This window comes from Enhydra lutris, unplaced genomic scaffold (assembly GCF_002288905.1).
Source record: "Enhydra lutris kenyoni isolate GAN:26980312 unplaced genomic scaffold, ASM228890v2 scaffoldscaffold17, whole genome shotgun sequence".
Classification (NCBI taxonomy): domain Eukaryota; kingdom Metazoa; phylum Chordata; class Mammalia; order Carnivora; family Mustelidae; genus Enhydra; species Enhydra lutris.
Genome location: NW_019154101.1, coordinates 12,883,790 through 12,908,168, shown reverse-complemented (window position 1 = coordinate 12,908,168; position 24,379 = coordinate 12,883,790). Strand labels below are relative to the sequence as shown.

General features: G+C 39.9%; 1 protein-coding gene across 1 annotated transcript in view; it reads left to right on the top strand.

The window, feature by feature from the left end:
* The window catches only part of LOC111147671 (ROS proto-oncogene 1, receptor tyrosine kinase), a 123,896-nt gene that overhangs the window by 92,161 nt on the left and 7,356 nt on the right, over nucleotides 1-24,379 (top strand). Inside the window, 8 exon segments of the mRNA XM_022503877.1 lie at nucleotides 3,199-3,334; nucleotides 4,876-5,038; nucleotides 6,685-6,749; nucleotides 7,690-7,819; nucleotides 12,970-13,067; nucleotides 13,283-13,486; nucleotides 14,422-14,556; nucleotides 22,381-22,544. Of these exon segments, the coding sequence (XP_022359585.1) occupies nucleotides 3,199-3,334; nucleotides 4,876-5,038; nucleotides 6,685-6,749; nucleotides 7,690-7,819; nucleotides 12,970-13,067; nucleotides 13,283-13,486; nucleotides 14,422-14,556; nucleotides 22,381-22,544 (1,095 nt within the window).

Sequence of the window (24,379 nt, the reverse complement as noted above, 5' to 3'; positions counted from 1 at the left end):
GGGGGTAGGAGAAGAGTAAATGAAACAAGATGGAATTGGGAGGGAGATAAACCATAAGTGACTCTTAATCTCACAAAACAAACTGAGGGTTGATGGGGGGAGGGGGGTTGGGAGGGTGGGGTGGGATTATGGACATTGGGGAGGGTATGTGCTATGGTGAGTGCTGTGAAGTGTGTAAACCTGGCGATTCACAGACCTGTACCCCTGGGGATAAAAATATATTATATGTTTATAAAAAATAAAATAAAAAAAAAGCTGTATTTGTTTCAGATTGTCTTATAGTTGAAAATAAACAAAAGAAAAATAACTCCAGATGTTAAAAAAAAATGTAGTGTTAATAGGAGACCAGTGACAGTCCTTGGTTGGGATAGCTTGGGTCTCCAGGCAGGTAGACAGACTGGTTAGGAAGGAGCAGGGTTCCTCTCTTGCAGATGACCCATCTCTGGCTTGTAGGGTCTCCTCTCGCTTTCAGACATCTGACTTGCTTATTTCAAATCCTTGCTCATTTATAATGTCCAGGAAAGCAGAAGTATTTGTTAGGTAGATAAAAAGGTAGCTATTTCCCAATCTTCATTTTATGCTAATGTACAGGTCCTAGAAGTCTTTTTTTTTTTTTTTTAAGATTTATTTTAATGAGAAAATATAGTGACAACCCCAGAAATATTGGGGCCAAATATTGGGCTATAGGGTTATTTTGGTGATCATACATCCCGGTTCATTCCTGTTGTTTCAGTATAAACCTTAGTAGGACTTTCAGTGCCCCAAATGTCCTGGTTTGCATTATAAGGTATTTGGTCATCCTATCACTTACTGATATTATGAGTCCCTGACATACAAAAGCATTATGAAAAAGACATGATAGGGTGCCTGGGTGGCTCAGTCAGTTAAGCATTTGCCTTCGGCTTGGGTCATGATCCTGGAGTCTCAGGATTGAGTCCCCACATTGGGTTCCCCCCTCAGGGGGGAGTCTGCTTCTCCCTCTGGCCTTTCTCTCTCTCAATCTCTCTCTCTCTTTCAGATAAATAAATAAAATATTGAAAGAAAGAAAGAAAGAAAGAAAGAAAGAAAGAAAGAAAGAAAGAAAGGAAAGAAAGGTGTGATATTTACCAGAAAAGAATGCTCAAGTACATATTTAGGAAATTGTGGTCTGTTTTTTTCATATAGAAGGGAAAGTTAGAAGGGAAAGTTTAAGGAAAAGTTACAAACAAAGCTAAACTCTCTTAGGATAAAGAAAGCCAGTATTTTACTAAGTAGTCTAAATCTTTATTCTTTCCCCAAACGGATCAGAGTTGTAAACTATCAGACAGCACACTGAAACTTGAATTCAGATTTCTTTTCATGGATTCCACCCAGATGATATCTGGAACTCCTTCAGTTAACTTGGAAAGCTAAAAATTTCAGCTGACCCTGCCAGGATCTTAACCTGTGGTTCCAGGGAATCTAAGTATTGCACAGCTGATGCTTGTGCCACTAAGCCAGCCCCTCCAGAATGACACGTATCACTGTAGTATATTTGGCAGTTGGCATATAGGCTTGACTGCATGTCTGCTTTCCTACTGGGAAGGAGAATTACATGAAGAGTCTTTCATCTGACCTTTGCTTGCCTACGTGTACATCACCGTTGTTCAAACCTGTCACTCTAGTGGGTGAGCATGAGATAATTTCAGACAACCTGTTGTGCTTTCAAGACATCCTATGGATATCTGACTTTCTCAGGATTTAAAGGTCTTTATTCCATTTGGAACTTAACGAATTTTTTTAATACAGCTAAGCTGATTTGCTTCTTTGCCTTTAGGAGCAGTGCATGTGGTTTTACTAGTAGGAGTGGGTGAGTGCATGAGAAAAGATTGAGTTTATTAAAATAAGGAAAAACAGTTGTTTAAACATATTTGTATTGCTCTGGGGCTCTCAGCAGTGGTACTTATAAATATAAAATTGAAACAATGATTTAAAAATAAACATCGACAGCCTTAGCTTTGGTGAGTGGTCGCATCTAACAGGCAGTGTTAGCCTCCTGCTGGGAGCAGAGGGAAATATGAAGCTGTAACATACAGTTGCTGACCTTGGCAGCTTGCCATTTAATGAGGCAGGTAAGACGTACCTGTGTGAAAAAATAAATAGTGGGATATAGAAGGCAATATAGGACATGACATGTGCCGGGCACTATGGTAGAAATGCAGACTGAGAGCTACACTTGGTCTTAGACATTGAGAACTGAGAGATCAGCAGATTGTCAGGGTCTCAGAAGGGATCACAGGGGATGGGGGCCAGAATGGGCCTTTAAAAAAATGAAAAGCACTAGGGACAGCTTTTCAGGTTTGAAAAATTGCGTTAGCAAATGTATTTAAAATCTTTCCCTGCGTGGTCCCTCAGGTGGAATTTCACTTGAATTAAATGCTAACCTGTTGGATATAAAGGCTACCAAGGGATAAAATTCAAATTTTAATGATCATCTTAAAAAACATCCTTGCTGTTTTCAACTTCTCAACCAATGTTCTAGTATAGATGGTTGATCCTATGACATAATTGTATTTTAATCTTCCAAAAATTGCTTATTTTTATGATGATGAAAATAGTATTTGCTCATTGTATGAAGAAGACAATATAAATCATCCATGATTTCACAACTGAGAGGACCACTACTAACATTTGGTGGGTTTCATTCTAATAGTTTTTCTGTAGGCTTGGATATGTGTGCATGAACAACAATGGCATAAATTCCTGTACTCTGCATTTAAAAAAAATGCATGCTATTATAATTGAAAGCATTCCTCAGATCGCCTATAGGAGTAGACTGTGGACAGACCTGGACTCAGAAATAAATTTGTTATTTAATTATAATGCAAATAATTATTTAATAATTATAATGCAAATTTATTCTGGTTTATGTTGACTGTAAGGGTGGTTTCGAGAAATAAGTTCTGATATTAAGATTCTTCAATTCATTTATAACAGCAATAAAAGATGCATAAAGCTTTGGTTTGAGACGTGAAATAAGAAGTTACGTGGTATAAGTTATGAGTTTTTATAAGTCTTTGGACCTGATTTAATTAGTTTTTCTATTATGGACAGAGTTTTCAAACAAATTCTGTTATTCTACCCATAGTGTTCTTATATGTAAACACTTAAAGTGTTAACATTTCCTGAAGAAAAAAACCAATGTTTTGTTTTGTAAACTATGTCCTCTTCTCTTTGTAGTGTGGCACAGAAAATTAAAAAGTCAAAAAACTCCCAGAGAAGGGCTGACGGGTCTCATAAACGAAGACAAAGAGTTGGCTGAGCTTCGCGGTCTGGCGGCTGGAGTAGGGCTGGCTAACGCCTGCTATGCCATACAGTATGTAACCTGGGCCATCACTACGGGGCACCTAGATGAAGAGTGGGCAGCTATAGAGAGAGTGCCCATGGGTCCCGTGCTGCCCATGATTGTCCTGGTCTATGCTCATTATTCTGGCATGATTATTAATAACATCCCTTTCCATTTTCAAATGTGACCTAAGATCGTTGGCAATCTATGTGGTTATTCTATCCTAAAGAAAATAAGCAAAATTCTACCATGTTCCAGTGTTTTGTCACATAGTTATAAAGTAAATGAAACAAGGACATAAATACTGTATGGAAGAGAACATGGTAGCACGATTGGTTCACCTGGAAGCATCCAGAAGAGAGGAATCCCAAGGGTGCCATGCCTGCACTGTTAAGTCCATCTGAGTCTGTTTTCAGAAGTTGTATGGTGATTGCCTACAAAAGCTCTTTAGGATAGTTGAGTTTTGAACTTATGCTGTCATCATAATTTTTTTTAAATTCAATTAGCCAACTTATAGTACATCATTAGTTTTTGATGTAGTCAAAATAATTAAAGACAATATTTAAATATCTTTTTATGCAGGACACTGTATTGTGGTTTATGTAAGACACCATGTTACGGCCTCAGCTACAAGGAATTATGTAATCATAGGCCTTGAAGTTTATACAAATGGAAGATACACAAATGGAAGATTTGAAGTAGACACTGGGGTGATCTAATTTAGTGATTCAGAGGTGACTTTTCCTTGAGGAAATATTCAGCACATTTGATATTCAAGATTCTCTTTTAAGCACTCAAAGCATTTTGAATGCAGACAATTTTTTCCCTCTCATAATATTCCAAGTGAGAGCTGGCTTCTAAAAGTTATGGAGAAAGAGTTGATTACTGTAGTCATACTAAATTTTGTTGTACACAAAAGATCAGGTGTGTGAAATGGTTAAAGTGAAAGTTTTTTTTTTTTTAAGATTTTATTTATTTATTTGAGAAAGAGAGAATGAGAGAGAAAGAGCATGAGAGGGAAGAGGTCAGAAGGAGAAGCAGACTCCCCGCCAAGCAGGGAGCCCGATGTGGGACCTGATCCCGGGACTCCAGGATCATGACCTGAGCCAAAGGCAGTCGCCCAACCAACTGAGCCACCCAGGCACCCCGAAGTGAAAATTTTTAGGCTCATAAACCCAGATGTATTTGTTACTAATTTGCAATAGCTTTTTACTTAAGTTGATTACCTGAAGAAACAAATAACTCATAATTTCAACAAAACAAGCTACAGTAAAAAGTCTTGAGGCTATGCACACAAAGGCATGTTTCTATCAAGATTATGGTACCTAGAATTGACGTGATATGCTCTGTCTGTGTTTTGGAATAAGGAAGGAATATTCCTTCCTTATGGTGGAATAGGGAAGGAATAGAAACATAGGAATCCATGTCATTATATTACATTATATTACATAGAGCGGTGTTGCAAAATCAAGGGATATCTCTTTCTTTCTCATACTCTTTCTCAAACACTAACACTCAACACCAACTTGTAAACCAGTGCATTTTGGAACACCAAAAATATTATTTTCCAGTACTCTTCCAACCCAAGAGGAGATTGAAAGTCTTCCTGCCTTCCCTCGGGAAAGACTGACTCTGCGCCTCCTGTTGGGAAGTGGGGCCTTTGGAGAAGTGTATGAAGGGACGGCGGTAGACATCTTAGGAGCTGGAAGTGGAGAAACCAAAGTAGCAGTGAAGGTAACATGGAGCTTTTAATTCCTTGACGTGCTGGATCTTCACATTTATATGAATTTACGTGGATAAAACTATAATAAAATATGAGCGAAAAGAGAGCTGAAGTTGGGAGTCCATGCATAACAACAGAAATGACAATGTTTCTTCCATTTCTTCCCTAAGCTCTCTAATGCATCATTACCTCTAAGGTTACTAATTAGCTAAGACTTGGCAGGTGGTTTTTCCCTTTGAATATACTATAAGAGGACCAGGGGTGTAAAGCACGTTCTCCATGTCTCCGGTACGAGGGCAGAGAGTAGAGAGCTTCCTGGCCATTTGGCATCAGTTGCAACTACACAGCTCTGCCCTCACGGAGTGAAGTGGCCCTAGACCATATGTGAACTCAAGAGGGTGGTGATGTTCTTGTAAAACTGTTTATGAGGATTGAAATGTGAATTTCCTAACATATTCACGTGTTAAGAAATATCCTCTTTTCAACTTTTTCCAACCATTTGAAAATGTAACGTGTCACTTATACCTCAGTAAAGTTGGAAAAATATAAAATTAAAACTGAGCAACTATTTTCAGAGCTCAAGCTGTACAAACAAAGTTACAGGCTGGCATTGGTCTCCAGGCAATAGTTTGCTGACCCCTGTGCGACACAGTTATTCCCATGGTATATGTTGAATGTAGTTTTAAGGAAGTGCTGGGTAGACTCTCATAGTTGTCTAAAACCTTTTCATTGAGGGAGGATGAATCTTTTATGTAATTGGGCAACATCCTGACCACTGCTTGTTAGGAATTTGTTGCTTTGAGAGAGGGCTATACAACCAGAAATATTGGCAGAATCCTCTCCACTGCCAAATGATGCAATCTAAAAGTGCTTTAAATACTTTAGCCTTACCTGGTGTACACAAGTGTTTATTTCTCCCCACATAACTAGAGGACTGCTGGGTTTTGGTGTTAGTACTGCGTTAGGTCAGAGCCAGGATATCTGAAACTCTCTTGACTTTGTACACGTGTGTTAACCTCATGATCCCAAGATGGTTGCCAAAGATCAGGCATTGGTTCTTCAGTCAGGTCAGGGTAAGGGGGAAGAATGATTTTAGACGTATATGTTCCAAAAAGTGGAAGTTTTCCACAAGCTTCTCTCCCCTTCAGCAGTTTCCCCCTTACACCTCACTGACCAGAACTGACTCAGATGGTCACCCCTATTTTCAAGGCTGGAGAATTATAAAACACAAGTTTCCTGATTCATTTCGACCAAACTGTCTGGAACTGGGCATCTTGCCTTTAAGAGACAAATATAGTGTCATTAACAAGGAAGCAGGGAGAAATAGATATTGAGTAGAAAACTTTGAAAATTAAGAAACTGGCCTACACAACTACACTTTTAAAAATTTCTACATTTTTGGAGGGAATTTTGGAGGGAGGGAATAGTAGATGTTACTTGATCTTTTGTCTTTCAGGCTTTCCCACTTGAACACTAGTTCTAACACCGGCTAAGTTTTGAATGAGTTTACAGAACACATGCGCATATATTAGCCATGATCTATTTCCAGCTTTGAGGGTGAATATTACAAAACAAAACAAAGATGGTCTCCATTAACCCACTGAACTCATAGAAATGTCTGCTATACTGATTCCTGGCTTATTTTTATATTATGTAGACTTTGAAGAAGGGCTCCACAGACCAAGAGAAGATTGAATTCCTAAAAGAGGCACATCTGATGAGGTATTGGGGTAGTACTGGCTTCATTTTCCCTTAAGAAGGGTAGAAAGCTTTTATATTTGATTGGTGAATTTTTAACATTCAGAATGACCCGACATCACAGATCATGCCTCAAATTAACATGGCTTAAGTTTAAACATAGATATGTTTGTGGTGACAAGGGCTCTGTAGAAACCAAACTTCCAACAGGCAGTCCTCGGGCAAAAGTTCTTCCTTTCTTTGACCTTCAACAAGCAGTGTGATGTCTGAAGATGCTCGGCTTTGAACGTGTTTATGTTCTTCTAAACGTGTGGTAGTGGCTCGAATATCCAGAGTAAGGGAGCGAAGTCCAAGTACAGGGATGTCAGTAAAAATACCCTCAGTCTTAGTAAACTTGTCTTCAAGGTTAGAGTCAGTTGCTGTCATGAAAAGTGTTCCGAGGCGTCTTAAAGGGAAGGCCTGAGGCAGAAGCCCCTGGGGGTCTCAGCTGTGGGTTCTAATCATTAGATCAGGGCTTCCTTGGTTTGATGTCTTGAGAAAATGGTGGAAGCCAAACCTGCGTGACTGAATTGTTTCTCCAAAAGGAAGAGAATTATATTACATACTTGGGATGACTGAAAATGTAATTCTTTCAAGTATCTTCTGAAGGATAGTAGTTAAGATTACTTTCTTTACCAAAACATAAAATACTTCCTATAAACGTTTCTTCTAAAGATCACCTATTCCAGCCGTAGGAGCTGGCCACTAGGGGTTGCCGTATCATCTCTCTAAGGCAAGCACATGGACCAGTTCTTGGAAAAAGAGACTTTCATTTATTAGGGAAAAACCAAACAACCCCTGTCCCGGACCCAAACAGGAGTTTTGAAGGAAAATGGAGATAAAGAATTGCTCTATTTCCCGAAGGTCCTGGGCCAGGGTGCCTGTTGCTGTCATGTCATCCTGCCTGTGTCTTTCCACCTTGTAGCAAATTTAACCATCCCAACATCCTGAAGCAGCTTGGAGTTTGTCTGCTGAACGAACCCCAATACATTATCCTGGAACTGATGGAAGGAGGAGACCTTCTTACCTATTTGCGTAAAGCCCGGATGACAAAGGTAGGAAATGCGGTCCCCGTATTGGTTTTGTAATGCAAAGGCCCTATAATTTCTCACTAAGTTTCTTTAAATTTTGTTGGTCGAAACTCTGAAGATTTCTGTGGAAAGAATTCTTGTATTTCCTTCTGTTGGATTAGGACAGTTAGAATCCTGGGCTAACTTCTGGCATTTTCTGGTTATTTGAGGCTGTTTTTAATATTTAGTGGGAAAATAGGTACCTCACTCCCAAAATCATGTTTCCTGGAGGACAGAGATTGTGTGGCGTTGGAAAGGCACATCTTTCTCTATACTTAATCTATGTGCCTGTCTGTCCCAAATTGATACTTGCAAGCCCTCATATCTTTACTGACTACTCTCTGTCCCTACCCAGTTGGCTTATCTGTTTGGATTTTCATAGGCATTTCAAACTTGTGTTGGCCACAAGTCTGTGTTGGTCTTCCCTGGTCTTCTCTCCTCAGCACCCACCTGCAAAGACTGTGGAATCAGGGCCAGCTGTGACAACACCTGTGAAAACTTACCTTCTATCTCAGATGAGAAAGACATGAGAGGAAACAAGACACTAGTATTTAAATCTGTAGATTAAAAAAATCGGTTTTTATTTCTATTGAAGTACATGTTCTGTGACTAAAACACTTAAATAGAAAACACGGTTTATAGTGAAAGACTGCCTCATTCCCACATGGCAGGCATCTATACGTTTCTTCCGGTATTTACCTCTATGCTCCTGCACACTCCATGTATAGTGCTGCGCATGGATTTTTTCAGTCTTGGAGGAAATCTCCTGACTCCCTCCTATGAGAGGTGAGAATTTAACTGTCTTGGACTGACTCAGGACCAGACGACACCCCACCAGCCCTATACATTGGCAAGTGTGTTTCCCCATCCTCCGACCACTATCAAAATTTTCAGATTAATCAATAGTGCAGACTTACATTACTATGACTATTACTTACAGCTGAGTTACTCAAAAGCTGTGATTGTGTTTTCTTCCCCCTGTTGGGCGAGAATAATAAACGCCTCTTTTGTTTTCCCCAGTTGCTTCATTTTTTATATACCTCCCCTCTGACAGAATTGTAGCACTTCTGTCACTGGGGTTAAATAGATCAGCTGATCCAGCACCTGACAGGTTTTTTTCTTGGACAATCTCCTCCTGGAGCCAATACAGGCACTTGTCCTCTGGGCTCCCTGCATGTCTGTTATCCTTGGGGTTCCTTTCAGATTTACCCTGCTGATTTCTTTGCTGGACCTTAGTTTCCTCTATTCCATGACTTTTTTGTTCGGTTGTGGATGAGAGAAATCACAAGAAAGCATGCATGTGAGGCAAAAGTCTCATTTTTACCCCTCTTTTTGAAAAAAATGTCCTTTTTCTTCCCTCACACTTGATGAATAAGTTGGGTGGATTCTAGGCTGAAAACCCCTTCGCTTTTGTTTTCTAGCTTGTACAGTTGCCTTTAGGAAGTCTTATGCCATTCTGACTCTTGGACTTGCGATCAGTGACCTGCTTTCTGCCCCTCCTCTCCGGAAAATTTTAGGAACTTCTTATCTGTGGTACTTTTTACCAATCTGGACACTCAGTCTGGAAAATCACCCCTTTTAGTTCTGGGTATTTTTCTATATTATTTTTTGATAATAAATAAAATTCTTTGTTCCCTCTATTTCCTTGTTCTCGAAACTCTATTAGCTGGATAATGGACCGCTTTGTTTTATCCTTTTGTTCTGTTAGCAGTTTTCATCTATTTTCCAACTCTGTATTTGTGCTCTCAACTGTGGGAGCTTTCTGTAATTTTTAAAATAGAATTTAAGATTTTAATTTTCCATGGAATCATTCTTATGTTTTGATTGCTTCTTAAAATAATATTGTGGTTTTTTTTTTCATATGGGCAAAATCTTCTCTAATCTTTCCTAGGACACTAACTATAGTTTTTTAAAGTATTAATTTGCTTCCTGCATTGTCCTGATTTCCTTTATCCTCTTTGTTCTGAGATCTGTTTGTAATGTGAGATGTTTTTCAAGCAGTGTGGTGATTTCTGGCTGGTCTTCTTATTTAACAGTGAGTTCTAAGAGGCTGACTGGAACCTGTGTGTCTGTGGTAGCTTCCTTTTGGTTGTCATGTGGGACCCTGCTTTTTCACTGGGGGTTCCCAGATCCCCTAAGGACAGTATCTGGGTGTCTTCCCTGGCACACTCCACTTTCCCCAGGGAGGAATCTGCTGGTGTCCTGCCTGGGCTATCAGGGCCTAAGCCTCAGTTCAGGGAGGTGAGAGGGGAGAGGGTGAAGGTCCAAGGGCTGAGTATAGGGGCTCCCATTTAATTTTCCCCTCCATTTTCAGCACGGTGTCTGAGTGTGACTGATATCTTTGAACTTGGAGTTGTTCTAATTCCGTGTGTGTGCGCACACACGTGTGTGTGTGTATGTATGTGTTTTCTACAGTGGAAAGCCTCCTGCTGTGGTGGGAGGACCTGGGATCTAGTTAGCTCCTAAAATAAACTTCCAAACATTCCTCTTGCTTCCAGGCTTGCCCCGCACCCCTGCATTCAGAGATGTCTGCTACCTCCAACTGCAGAGCCTGTAGAGAGTTTTCTAGTGAAACACAGCCTAATTCTTGCCTCTCCCCCTACAGGCAGCCCAGCTGTCTCTCAGCTCTACTGAAGGACCACCCCTGCATCCGCTTTGCTTCCCCCAAATGTTTCATGCACTAAACTTATTTTCCTGATGTATTTGTACTTGTAAGATTATAACCGTTTTCCTTCTACTGTCATCTTAGTAAGGTTTGGGGAGAGAGTGGGACTAAAAATGCACACACTTAGTCCCCATCTTTAACAAGACCATTTATCTGTAGATTGTGCTTTGTTTGTTTGGGGTCAAGAAGAGGGGGTGAAATGGAAAACATGGGCCAGCTCTTTCCAAATTATTCCTACTTAGTCAGGATCCTGATGGCTCTACTGATTGGTTCTCAAGGGTTCTTCCACGGCCTTTCCTGGGCAGGATAGCTTCTGTGCCTCACTGCCCTTACTCCCACCAGTGGGTAGAATGCTGGTAGGTGCTGAGTGCCAGAACACCACAGGTTCTAAGTCCCCATTATACTAAGTTCATTTGGAGCCAGCCTTTCCTCCACAGAGAATGCTCAGAGGCAACATTCCAGAACAGCCACACGCGTGCTTTCCCTATCCCGGGTCCAAGATGGCGGTGCTGGGTCAAATACACCAGGATTGACTGCATCTAGCCCCATACACCTTGGTCCAGCCTTTCATTCTCAGGACCTCAGTTTCTGCATCTATAAAATGGGATCTTGAATTGAAAATGTTCTCAGGCTCTTCTTTCTTTTTAAACTCTGATAGCCTAAGATTCTATTAAGACAGAAGAAAGTAAAAAACAAAACCAAAACCAACCTATCAAAATAGTATAAATAGCTAGATACAGTCAATTCATAAGTTTTTTTTGCTGCATGTTTATTATACAATAGTGAAGGATATGGCTCTTGCTTTCAAGGACTTTGCCACATGGTAGAGAGGTAAGTCACGTATAAATAACCTATCTAAGATAGAAAGCAGGAGGGCTTATTGGAGTGCAGTAGAGACTATATTGTGGAAGCCAAGAGGAGAGAGATGATTTCCAACTCAGGAGAACTGGGAAGGCTTCATGGAAGAGGTCTTCCATTTGAGACACAACGAAAGTAGGGGAGAGAATAGTCTCTGAAACAACATCTTCCCACATGAATCATGAAAATCCATGACCAGGAACAGACCCAGGTGGAGGCTCCGTATGTCTGGGGGCTTGGCAAGAGATGATAGGTGACAGCCCAGGGCAGGAGCATCTGGAGTCCAGGAGCCACAACATGGGGTGATGAAGTATCCTAAAAGGTTGTCACAGGGGCTGTCAGGAGCAAGGGATAGTTAGACACCTAGGCAAGCAGGCAGCATTAAAATCTGTGCACAGGGACGTGATGCTAGCCATCAGCCTGAAGTTCAGAAGAAAGATTAGATTCTAAGCAAGGAGCATCTTCAGTAGAGTGGGCTTTGCCAAAAGCAGAACAGGATTCCACTCACAGAGGAACCGAGGAACCAGTCGGGATACCTAGCAGGAGCTCAGACCTAGCCAAGAGGCCCGTGTCTGGTGTCTGCTGGATCTGAACCGTGTTGCAGGGGGATTGATTCCTGGGAGTAAGATCAAACCTCACTATCAGACTGAGGTGTGGTCGAGTGGGACCATGGTGATGTTGAGTCTGAGAACAGGGAAGGTCTTCCTAGTTTGGGGACAAAACATGAGCTTGTTGGGGGAGACAGAGGGAGCAGCACTTAAGAGCACTCATCTATGAGAAATTGAGGGATTTCAAGGTTGGGAATCATTTGAGTTGCTCAGTGAAGGATGTGGATGGAAATCAAGATTAAGTTTGGAATGTGTCAGATAGGGAAGATAATGGCCTGAGCAGGGTATTTGCAGGGAAATGGCAAGGGAAAGACAAGATATTAATGTAACCTTGGGGAAGGAACTTTAAACTTTTTTTCCAGATGGTACCAATAAAAACTTCCACTGGCTTTTTAATGTAGAAATCAGTGCAGCTGGCATAGGTTCAACCATATAGGCATGCTGGCTCTCTGGAGGAGAGGAGTCATCTGTGACCTTGAAATAGAGTGCTGCTAACCATTTATGTGGGAGCTCATCTGAGGCACAAGGCCATGGCCTGACATTACAGTGTGACACTGGGCCAATAATTAACCTAGCTAGTACTGATTAAATTATCATTCTTACATCTTCTGATGGAGCTACTATTTATTATGGGCCTGTTATATGTATATAATCTTATCTCAGATCCTATATGACCAGTCTTATTATTCCCATTTCATGTATGAGAAAGTTGTTTAGTGAATTAAGCAACATGAGCAAGTTCACACAACTCATACGTAGCAGAACTAGGCTTCAAATCTTGGTCTGTCTGAACTGACACCCTGAGATCTTTCCAATAATCCTATATTGCCTCTGACTACTAAAAAAATCTTACTTATGTATATTTCAGTAGAAAGTAGTAAATCTAGCTCTTTCCTTCCTTGTTTGAATTCTTGTAACCCAAACTAAAAATACCTTTAAAACATCACATGTATGTTTTATACAAACTGGAAAAGTACTTGTAACTTTTCTTTCATTTCTTACAGTTTCATGGTCCTTTACTCACCTTGGTTGACCTTGTAGATCTGTGTGTAGATATTTCAAAAGGTTGTGTCTACTTGGAGCAGATGCATTTCATTCACAGGTATGGTGATATTCTAGATACAAGGTTCTTAACGGACGTTGAAACAATAATCACCTGTGGTTTGGGTAGAACATACAAGATAATTAAATGTTTCGTGACTTCAAAATAGCAAAAATTTTTGTAAAAAGTGTCTCTTCTCTAAAGACCTGCTAGGGTTCCTTGTCTGAGCTCTGAAACTTTGTTATTAGTATTATTAAATAAAGCTTTTGCCATAGGGATCTGGCAGCTCGGAATTGCCTCGTGTCTGTGAAAGACTACACCAGTCCATCACGGGTAGTGAAGATTGGGGACTTTGGGCTCGCGAGGGACATCTATAAAAATGATTACTATAGAAAGACAGGGGAAGGCCTACTCCCAGTTCGGTGGATGGCTCCAGAAAGTTTGATGGATGGAATCTTCACTACTCAGTCTGACGTATGGTGAGTTTAACAGTACACAGAGGAATTCAGGCAGACCCAGCCAATGTCAGAGCCAGAACAGAAATGAAAGGTCATCTAAACTTGTGGGACTAGTCCCGGGTCTCAGTATTTTCCTCCCTCACCCTTATCAGTTTTGATCCATTATCTTAATCATAAATGTGAAATAGATACATTTACTTCAAGGATTCTATCTCTGTCCAAAAGCACAGTGGCTGTGACTAATAGGAATTCATAAATATGACCAGTGTCCAAGTATGTGTCCAAATGCCTACTCTTCTGGGATGTGGGGGTCATTAATTTATAGGTAAGAGTTTAAATCATGGATCTCAAAAACAGTATGGCATTGGGGAGGTTTGGGCATCTCTTTATTACTAGAATTGGCACTCATGTTGGCTCGTGAATCCCAAATTTTGATTAGATCTACTCAGTAACTTTTAAGCTGGACTGGCCCCAGTCAAAATTGGTGATGAGAGAAAATTGGACCTCAGTGTTGCCAGTTCACATTCATGCCTTTCCTCTCCATGTTTACTAGCGTTCAAACTCATGGGGGAAAAGTTGAAATGCTTTCTTGCTTACCCCTGCATTAGTCTGCACATCGATAACTATGAAAGCCTCAAGTAATGGAGGTTTGCAGCACAGTTTCAGCTGGGGAGGAGGAACAAAGTGTGTGTTTGTGTGTATGTGTGTGTGTGTGTGTGTGTGTGTATCCCCTAAAACTTCCTATCACCTTTGAAGTGTTGCTAGTAGGCAGTTGCTTTTTCTACTTTTTCTTGAGGTCAACTTACTTTTAAGTCTCCCATTTGCCTTTTATGGGGCCAATAATGCCAATCGCAAAGCAGACCCCAATAGCCCCAGGAATAATTACATTGGACAAACTACTCTAAACATGATGTTTGTAATAAGTATAATTAAAGTAAACTCTTTAACATCCTTAGGTCTTTTGGAATTCTGATTTGGGAGATTTTAACTCTTGGTCATCAGCCTTATCCAACGCATTCCAACCTTGATGTTTTAAACTATGTGCAAACAGGAGGGAGACTGGAGCCACCGAGAAATTGTCCTGATGATTTGTAAGTTAATAATGCTAATATAAGCACCTAAAAGCCCAAAACATTTGCCAATGCAGTCTTATGCCTCACTGACATGGTGTTTTAAAACAAAAACTTGAATTTATATATTTGTGTTGTCTACGTAAAATGTAAGTTGATGGTGACATTTAATTTACTAAATACACAATGGTGTCTTTTATATATGCATGATAGTTCACTTCAGAAACAAAATTTAGAAGAATAGAATATATTTATACTCTTGATAGATGAATTCTTTTTTTTTTTTTTTTTAAAGATTTATTTATTTATTTATTTTACAGAGAGAGTTCACAAGCAGGCAGAGAGGCAGGCAGACAGAGAGGAGGAAGCAGGCTCCCTGCTGAGCAGAGAGCCCGATGCGGGGCTCGATCCCAGGACCCTGAGATCATGACCTGAGCCGAAAGCAGAGGCTTTAACCCACTGAGCCACCCAGGCGCCCCTTGATAGATGAATTCTGATGAAGAAATACACACATATTCATCTTATTTTGGAAGATCTAATTTGGCTAATATCTTGATTTGCATATTAGGAGATTCTATTAAATAGGAATATATTGTTTAAATGTTGGATGGCCTCTGTTGATGCAGCTGATACTGGGACATAGTACTATTAAAAATTACATGGGTTGCGATCTATTTATGAACTTAACACAAAGTGACTAAGAATTAGTGACTCTATTAAACCAAACCTGGTGACTATTGAAGTCTAATAAATTCATGGTTCTCAAAAGAGTAAGTGATTTTGATCTAACTGTAAAGAAAAATACGCCCAGTTATTTTGCTGAGTAAAATCTACCTTCTTGTGAAAAACTTCAGCAGATACAACAAGTCTTGAAAGTTTTCCTAAGGGATGTTTGACCCAAAAAGTTTCAAAAGGAACAAATACTGAACAAGTATAGAGGCTTCTGTTATGTGCACAATACCAAGCCATATAGTGTATGGAAAACATGGGTGTTCAACCCAGAAGCCCAGCTCTTCAGCATCTCAGAATGTGTTTTGAAAGAAAAGAAATGCACCCGGAACAGTTGGATAACAAGCCCACATGTAATAAAGTGCTAAACTGTGTGGTACAGACAAGTGCAAAAGGAATTAGCAGTATGCGGATACGCACGAGGTTGTACTGCCTTGACCATGCTGTGTTATTTTAGAGGATTATTCTGCCCGGAGCCAAAGGATGATTAAGAACTGGGCACCTTGGTTGGATGTTCTACCGGTGAACATTTCTGTATTATTTAAATCTTGCAACTAGAAGATGAAGAAGAAAAAAAATATTTGAATCACTGCTTGTTTCTGATTGAGTTTTTACAGACTCTGGGACATTTATAGGGAGCTCAGATGTTCACATACCCAATCATGTTTGGTGACCATGCTTAAAAAGGATTCATAGTCCTTTTGGGAGAGATGGAAAAATTCTGGAAATGGGAAGTCAGAAATTATACAGAATTTGAAAACCTTTGGTCTAGGGTTTGAGGAAAAACCCCAGCATACCTAAGCATGAAATGTTTTTTTATTGGCTATCAAACTAATCACTTCTTTGTATCTCTTATGTATCTATCAAATGCTCAGAAGAAATTTTCCTCCGAATTTCAATTGTACCGAATTTTTGTTATCCTGTTAGCATTTTATCTGGCCTCTTCCCCCCTGCCTCAGGGGGTACCATATGCCTCATGGCAAGTACACAGTTTTTTGGTTTTTTTGGATAGCCACTTTAGGAATCAATCACTGAAGTAGACATTTTGATGGATGTGTTCATCTATTTTGGAGAGGATTACTGGGAGGTTGTGGAGCAGAAAAATATAGGTATGTTGAACTTTGCTCTACCAAGGTGTAGCCAAATATGCAACTGGAAGGAGGAGGAACAAGCATTGCTAGAAAAGTACTAGAAAAACATTTCTGTTTATAGGCAGAAAGAGATGCTCTATGTAACATTTGTATTCTATATTTATATAACATGAATTTCTATAACTTCTATAACTATATAACTTCATATTCTATATAACTTTATGTTGAATAATTCATAGGTTGGATACATTATTGCCCTAATTTTATAAAATTATAGTTCACTTAAAGCCCAAATTTTCCACTGGTGGCTTTGAAGTTGATGTGAACATGTCATTAAAAAGTAAGCCGTGTTCCATCCCCCTGAGCGTTGCAACCTGTCAGAGCCCCCGGAAAGGTTAAGGATCCATTGCCATCCAGGAAAACATGTGTGCTAGGAAATGGAGCTCTCAGCCATGCCATTCAATCTGGCCACGGCCTTAAGTTGTCATGATAAAGATTAACTACTCTCCTTAGAGTACAGAGGGAACTGATTTTTATTTGAAGCAGTTCTCGGAGATCACAGGCCCAGCTTAGAGTGTTGAAAGTCTGCACTGAGCCCCATAGCACCTTCTATTCACTGTCTAAATGCTCAGCACCTGGGTGCACTCTGGGTCAGGTGAGCACATGGACGGCTACGCTGTGCTCAACTATTAATGGAATGCAGGAGTTCAGAGCATTCCTGCCCTTCTTTCCATAGCCTGGGATGTATGCTGGAAAGCCTGGTCCTCAGTATTCTCTTCAACTCTCAGTTTGCACAACATCCATGCCACTCTTGAGAAGAAACAGATCAAAGGGCAATCTACTTCAAGTGAGAGCTCTTTGGGGTTCTCTGACAGAGGTATCACAGTGGTAACGAAACTACTGGAGAGAATCTCGAATGTAGGAGGTGACAATGGGAGGGTATGAAGGTTCACCATCTTTTCTTCACCTCTTTAAAAATATGTACACCTAGATGCTAATTGTCTCTTTGGGATTGGTTGTAACAAGTAAGGGAGTTCTGGAAAATCTGTATTTTATGTGCTTTATTTTAATACCTATAGAAACTCATCCCCTTCATACTGAATGATGATGTGAAATTTTCATCTGTTAAATTTCAATTGCTTAATGAGTTCAAGGGCTGTAATACTCACAGAGACCAATAATGAACATGGCTAATGAGTCTCATGCTATCTTAAAAAAACACTGAGGCAAAGAATAGTAAAGGGTTGGCATGGTGAATGGAGAAATTTGAACCTGAACACTTAGCCAAGTGAAATATTTCAAGTATGAGTGAGTATTTTGTAGAGCTAGAAAAACCAGCCTAGGGAAATTTTAAGAAAGCGAATGACCTGTAAGTTTATTTAGAGTACTATGTTCAAATACTTGTAACTCTAATATAGTAAAAGCACGATATTGAATTGTGACAAGTGCAGTATTGTAAGGGAAGACCCGATGCCAAAGATATAGTTGTTGTTATTAATTTATCTGAAAGCTATGAGAAATGCATGTTTCAGGAATTGTTAAACTAATAAATGCCTTTTCATTCCATTGCCACCTCAATGCTGTTTAAGAGTGAAAGTTGCACTCCCCATTTTTAAATGACTGTTGCTTTCTAGAGCTCCTTTTTCTTAATGTAGGGCAATTCCCTGCTCATTTGCTCCTAGATGGTAGGAGAGAAAAATTTGATTTACTATCAGGTCATATATTTTTGCCATCTGAAATTAAGAATAATGATTGAACTCAATGTAACTGAAAGCCCCTTAGACAAAAGACAATAGGAATGTCTGTTGAAATAAGTTACATGGATGAAACAAGAGGCTGGAATTTTGGAGGGTCATGTGAGTGGGTGAGAAACAGACTAAGTGGCTACTATAAGAATGGCTTCTTCCTCCTTCCACCCTCCTTCCTTTTCCCCTTCTTCCTTCTCGCTCTTTTTCTTTTCTCTCCTTCTGAATCATCTCCATTAAGTATCTTGAGAGGTTTGTAGAAATGAAACAGGTTAGGGGTGCCTGGGTGGCTCAGTCCATTAAGTGGCTGCCTTCAGCTCAGATCATAGTTCCCGGGTCCTGAGATCCAGCCCTGCCTTGGGCTCCTTGCTCAGCAGGGAACCTGTTTCTCCCACTTCCTCTCCCTCTGCCTGCTGTTCCCCCTGGGTGTACTCTCTCTCTCTCATTCTCAAATAAATAAATAAATAAATAATAAATAAAATCTTTTAAAAAGTAATGAAGTAGGTTGTAAACAAATTTAAAAAACCTTCATAATTAACATACAGCAGTCTTGAGAGATTCTATTTACTTTTTGGCAATATCTTTGAATTGCAACTGTATTTTCAGAAGGGATATGATTTCTGTGGTGAAGTATACTTTCTCCTCGCATCTCTTAGGACAATCCTTAGGTGAATCACCAAGATTCTGCTTTAACTATTGGTTTAAATTGCATGATCAAATATAAATTATGATATTTTATTTCAGAGTCTAATCATCTTTCGTCCAATTCTTTGTGTCATCCCTGTTTTTAAATGAGAGGTACAAAGAAACATGTAAAAGATAGGTTCACAGCCTTGAGTCTCATTTTTAAGAAATAGAGCCAAGTTGGGCACTCTATATCAAGAATGTAAATTCCTGGGATGCCTGGGTGGCCCAGTGGGTTAAAGCCTCTGCCTTCGGCTCAGGTCATGATCTCAGGGTCCTGAGATCGAGCCCTGCATCGGGCTCTCTGCTCAACCCGGAGCCTACTTCCACCTCTCTCTCTCTGCCTGTCTCTCTGCCTATTTGTGATTTTTGCCTGTCAAATAAATAAATAAAATCTTTTTTAAAAATTAAAAAAAAAAGAATGTAAATTCCTTGTAATGTATGTGAGGTCAGATGAATACTGGAAACTAGACCAATATTAGGTTTCCCCATAATACTCCGATACTGAGTACCAACTCTGACCTGAAGTGCTTGCCAAGAAACGAAACAGATGGAAATGGCCTTTCCATTCCATACTCTAATGGAATGGAGGTTTTCTGTTATAATTTCTAACATAGATACTAGCTATTCCAAATACAATACTTATAATGATTTCTTGGTCATTGTCACCCAGGGATTGAATATATACTTACCCTACCACTGCTGCCATTACCTTAGTTGTCTCACCTTGTCTTCTTTAATAACTTCTTTGCTTCTAACTTATCCTTCTATGGTCCATTCATTCTCCACATATATCAGCTGGAACAATTCTCTAAAAATGTGAAGATCATGCCTTCTTAAAAACATTCAACAGCTTTGAATCATAGTGCCATAAAATCCAACTCCTAGCCTGGCCAATGAGACCTGCGTGATCTCACCGTCCTCTTCTGATCTCCTCTCTTACATTCTCCCCCTCAAGGACAGCTCTTTGACCACACTGGCTTTTTTTCAGTTTCTAAAATGAGATAGCTCTTTCCAAATTTAGGAATTTATCTGTGCTTTCCCCTCTTCTAGTGTGTTCCCTGCATCCTATCCCCACCTGGTTCCCATGAATAACATCTTATTTTCCTACAAAGTTCCTTGGCTTAAATATCACTTCTTCAGAGTACACTTCTGAAAGCAACATACTGAGAATGTTCCACCTCTATTAGAGCTCACATTGGTTTTCTTTAGTACTTTTTTTTTAAAGAACTTGTAATTTGTAACTGCATATTAATCTCTTGATATGGTAATGCTAATATTTTTATTTTTTTAATTTTTTTAAAAGATTTTATTTATTTATTTGACAGAGAGAGAGATCACAAGCAGTCAGAGAGGCAGGCAGAAAGAGAGGGGGAAGTAGGCTCCCCGCTGAGCAGAGAGCCTGATGTGGGGCTCGATTCCAGGACCCTGAGACCATGACCTGAGCTGAAGGCAGAGGCTCAACCCACTGAGCCACCCAGGTGCCCCAATGCTAATATTTTTAAAGATTGACTTATTTATTTTTAGAAAGAGTGAGGATCAGTGAGCCAGGGATGGGGAAGGAGAAGGGGCAAAGCAAAGGGAAAGAGAGTCTCCTGCAGACTCCACAGGGAGCACAAAGCCCAAATGGAACTCCATCCCATGACCCTGAGATCACCACCTAAGCCAAAACCAAGAAGCGGATGCTTAACAGAAGGCGCCACCCGTAGTACCAATATTTTTAAATACTTCCCAGCTTATGCTTCTTCATCAGTTTTTCTCTCCCTGTCCCCAGTCTGCCCTCTAGGTCCAGGAAGTAAAAAAAAAACAAACAAAATAAAATAAAAAACCCCCAAAAAACAAACAACCAAACAGATACTTTGACCTTTTTAGTAAATCAGTAGACTCAAAAGCCAGGTTTGGAGGAGGGAGAGGTTATCTAGAATCCTTTAGCTCCTTGTTAGTATGTTAAGTGCCAGGTTTGAGTAACTAAAACCTATAATTCTGTGTAAGGATAATCTAATTAAAAAGAGGGAGCAGTAGAAACCCCATTCCTTCTAAGCCCTGGGGAAGTGTAGGAAGAAGAGACCTTGACAGATAGAGGTAGGAGGGTGATAATGTTGCATATCTGGGTTCTGAAAAACCTCCTGTAGGCTTCAGTTATGCCAAGTGTGGGCAACTGCCCATCTCTCCCAATTTGGGAGGATGGCAAGTTGATCCTTGAGCAGGGGACCTCTCTCCCATATTGACATGGAGACTCAGCATCAGGAATAAGGTAGAAGGGCATGTGCAGACAGAGAATGTCAAGCTTGTACTCACAAGCTTACTTTGCTTTCCACGCAGTGTGAACATTTTGCTGAAAGCTAGATATTTGACCAAGGAACATCCTGTAGCCACACAACAGAAACAGGAAGGGATCCCCCTGGGCCTTGTGAGCATATACAGGATGTGAGGCAGCCTCAGAGAAGGTTATGGCTAGAGAAAGGAAAGGGAGGAGCACTTCAGTGGGAGCTGGGGGCAGAGGAAAGGTAAAGAAACCATGGGCTGCTTGGTGGCGGAACGGACCACACTAGTCACTCCTCACCGAGTTCCTCATCATCCTACTCTGATACAAGCAAAGATCTGGAGGGCACAGTGGGGTCCAAAGTGTTCTTTGCTGTGCCATTATAAGTCACATAAGACTTTCACCCAAAAGATATGCTGCCACCATCTTGTAGAAGAGAACAGAGAGAGTAGGAATAGCCTACAAACAGAGATTGAGTTATTAAGCAGAAAAGACTGAGCATTACTTAAAAAGATTATTTAAAATATGAATTATACCAGGTTTTAAGCTCTATTGTACTTAATGAATTAATTGTTTTTCTTTTGGGTGGGGGGCTCTAAGAAAGACCTAATTAGTAGCAGACAGTATAAAAGAGCTATATTTTTTCCTGTTCATAGGAGTGTTAGTAGGGTAAATTTTTGTTGCCCTCTTACATTTACTATCTATATCTCCCTGTGAGGACAGGAGCCACACTGCCACATTGTGAGCTGTTGATATACTGCTGGTATATAATAAGTGTCCAATAAATCTTTGCTGAATGGATGACCACAGTTAGGAGTGCTACACAGACGTTCCTTAGACAACTGCTAAGGAAAAAATAATGTTTAACAAGCCAGCTATTACTGTCTGAGGAAACTGAGTCTCTTACTTCATCTGACAGTATAATGATACTCCGGGTTCTGACACTTAAGATCTATGCGGCTTGGAGTAATCTTAGATTTTGTTTGACATGTATGAATGTAAAGTCTTTCTAGTCTTCAATAATTTTTATAGCTGTTAGTTCCCTTATGTGTTGAGTAATAATTTTCCAAGCATTCTATTTATTTATTTGGATTAACAACTGTTACAAATAATAGCTTTTCCAAAGAAATAGCTTTTCAAAAGAAAGGTGTAATGTAACAAAGTTAGTCATATTGCAAGGCACTATTAAACTAGAAACCAGATTTTGTTCTGTTTATTTATATTAATTATGGAAAACTGGAGATAAGTCAAATGTGTTGCCTTCTAAAATGACCTTCCATGGACTATCAGTCCTGGTTGCCTAATGATCTCCAATCACCATTTATGTATCCAGGTGGAATTTGTTGACCCAGTGTTGGGCTCAAGAACCTGACCAAAGACCTGCTTTCCACAAAATCCAAGACCAGCTTCAGTTATTCAGAAATGTTTCCTTAAATAGTATTTCTCAATGCAGAGAAGAAACAGACCGCACTGGAGTCATAAATGAAGGCTTTGAAGGTAAGTTTGATTCTTTTTCAGAATTTTCTGGTTTTTCTCTCCAGTGTGAATTGAAGAGGTTAAAAATGGGATATACATAGAAGACATTTTATGGTAAATCAAAAGAATAATATATTGGCACCATCTTCATAATAATGAAGTGCTCGTTGTACTCCTCTTTGGAAATTATCTTGAGTTGTACACTAAATTAAAAAAGAAGAATTGTGATATGGCCCCTGGATTTATCATCTGAAGTAGTAAGGAGGAGAATTAATGTGTTAGACTGTTTTTGTGAGATCTGTTCTCCTTTCCCTCCACCCCTCATACTCGTTTCAACCTCAAGTGCAGAGCTGAGTTAATTATAGACGGTTAGTTGGTGGTACATTATGATCACTGGTCTATGTGGGGCTTCTCCATTGTTTGTTTGTTTAGTCCCTTTATCTCCATGTTCTTCTCCTGTTCTATTTCCTTGCTCCTCTGGCTGGGCAACCATTCTAATGCCTTTAATGTGTATCTTTTTATCTGTATGTTTTGCTGCAAAATGTGTATCGTTTTGGACACACAGATGCTGCTGCATTTGTAAAGCTAATTTTTCTTTCTCACTGAGCACTGTTTTTAAGAGCCATCTGTGATGCTATGTATATATCTAATCATGTGTCTAACTGCTGAGTAATTTTGCCACGATTTTTGGAGTGGCTCACGCCTTGTTAAGGTCTAGTCTGAGACCACAACTTCAGTAATTTGGTAAATAAGGCAATAATCTTCTGGAAGCTTTCTGCTATAACGGGCAGACTAATGGTTTTGAGTTCAATGAAAAGTACAAAATGAAATTAAAACCCAGTAGTCACTTAATTCATTTCCAAAGTCAGATTTATAATACATTGGCCTACTTGGTTAAAATGAATTCTAAAATGATCCAGTTCTAGCTGCTCTAGCACTTCGTCTGGTTATTATAAGTTCCCAGGGTCCTTTGTGAATACAGACCCTTTTGCTTAGAAGGGAAGCTGGCAAGATAGACCACAAGTCAGCATCTCTCCGAAGTCAGTGACTGATGGAGAGGCTGCTGGCTGTCACGGAGTGCAGAGTGAGACCTTTGCCTGCAGCAATGCTCTTGACTAACAGCAGGGAAGAACACACAGCACAGGATGAACACCTGTTTGTCTTGCATGCTGTATATCTGAATATGAATTGGGGGTAACTTAGACTCCATGACATGCATGGAAATAACATGGATCATTTGGCTTCTTGAAATGAGCCATAAGTGACAGACTGGAGAGGGCTGTGCTTGTCTTGAGCAGGCCTCAGGGCCCTCATCAGAGAAGCCTTGGTAATTGTCCCACACTGGCTCCACCTGCCTGCCCATTGCGGAACTCCGCTGGTTCTGAGTGCTGAGTGACAGACTGAGCTCTGAGGAGTGCCAACTGGGGCAGTGGCCCCATCATTTTGGAGGGTTCTGTGCATATCTGTGCCTGTGTGAAGATCACACAGGATAAGGAAAAGCAGACCAGAAGCCATTCTAGATACTATTGAGTCCTTCTCATTTTCTAAGTATTTACTTAATGTATTTCTCTAAATGGAATTTTGATAAAAGTTTTAAACAATTATTTCAGCAGTTATTGACTAGTTGCAAGGCATAGTGTTAAGCACCTAAATTTAATGTGTTTTAAGAAAAAAAAAAAGGAGGCAAGAGTATTTCTTTCCTTTGAGCAATTAGAGTCAGTTTCTTTAATACAAAATTAAAGTATACAAAATATAAAATTTAATTGTGAGCACTGCTTTTATTGGCTGTCCTTGTCACAGGACTGCATCTCTGTCCCTGTTATTCTGTTGAAACCATTTGAATCTGTTCCTCTTGG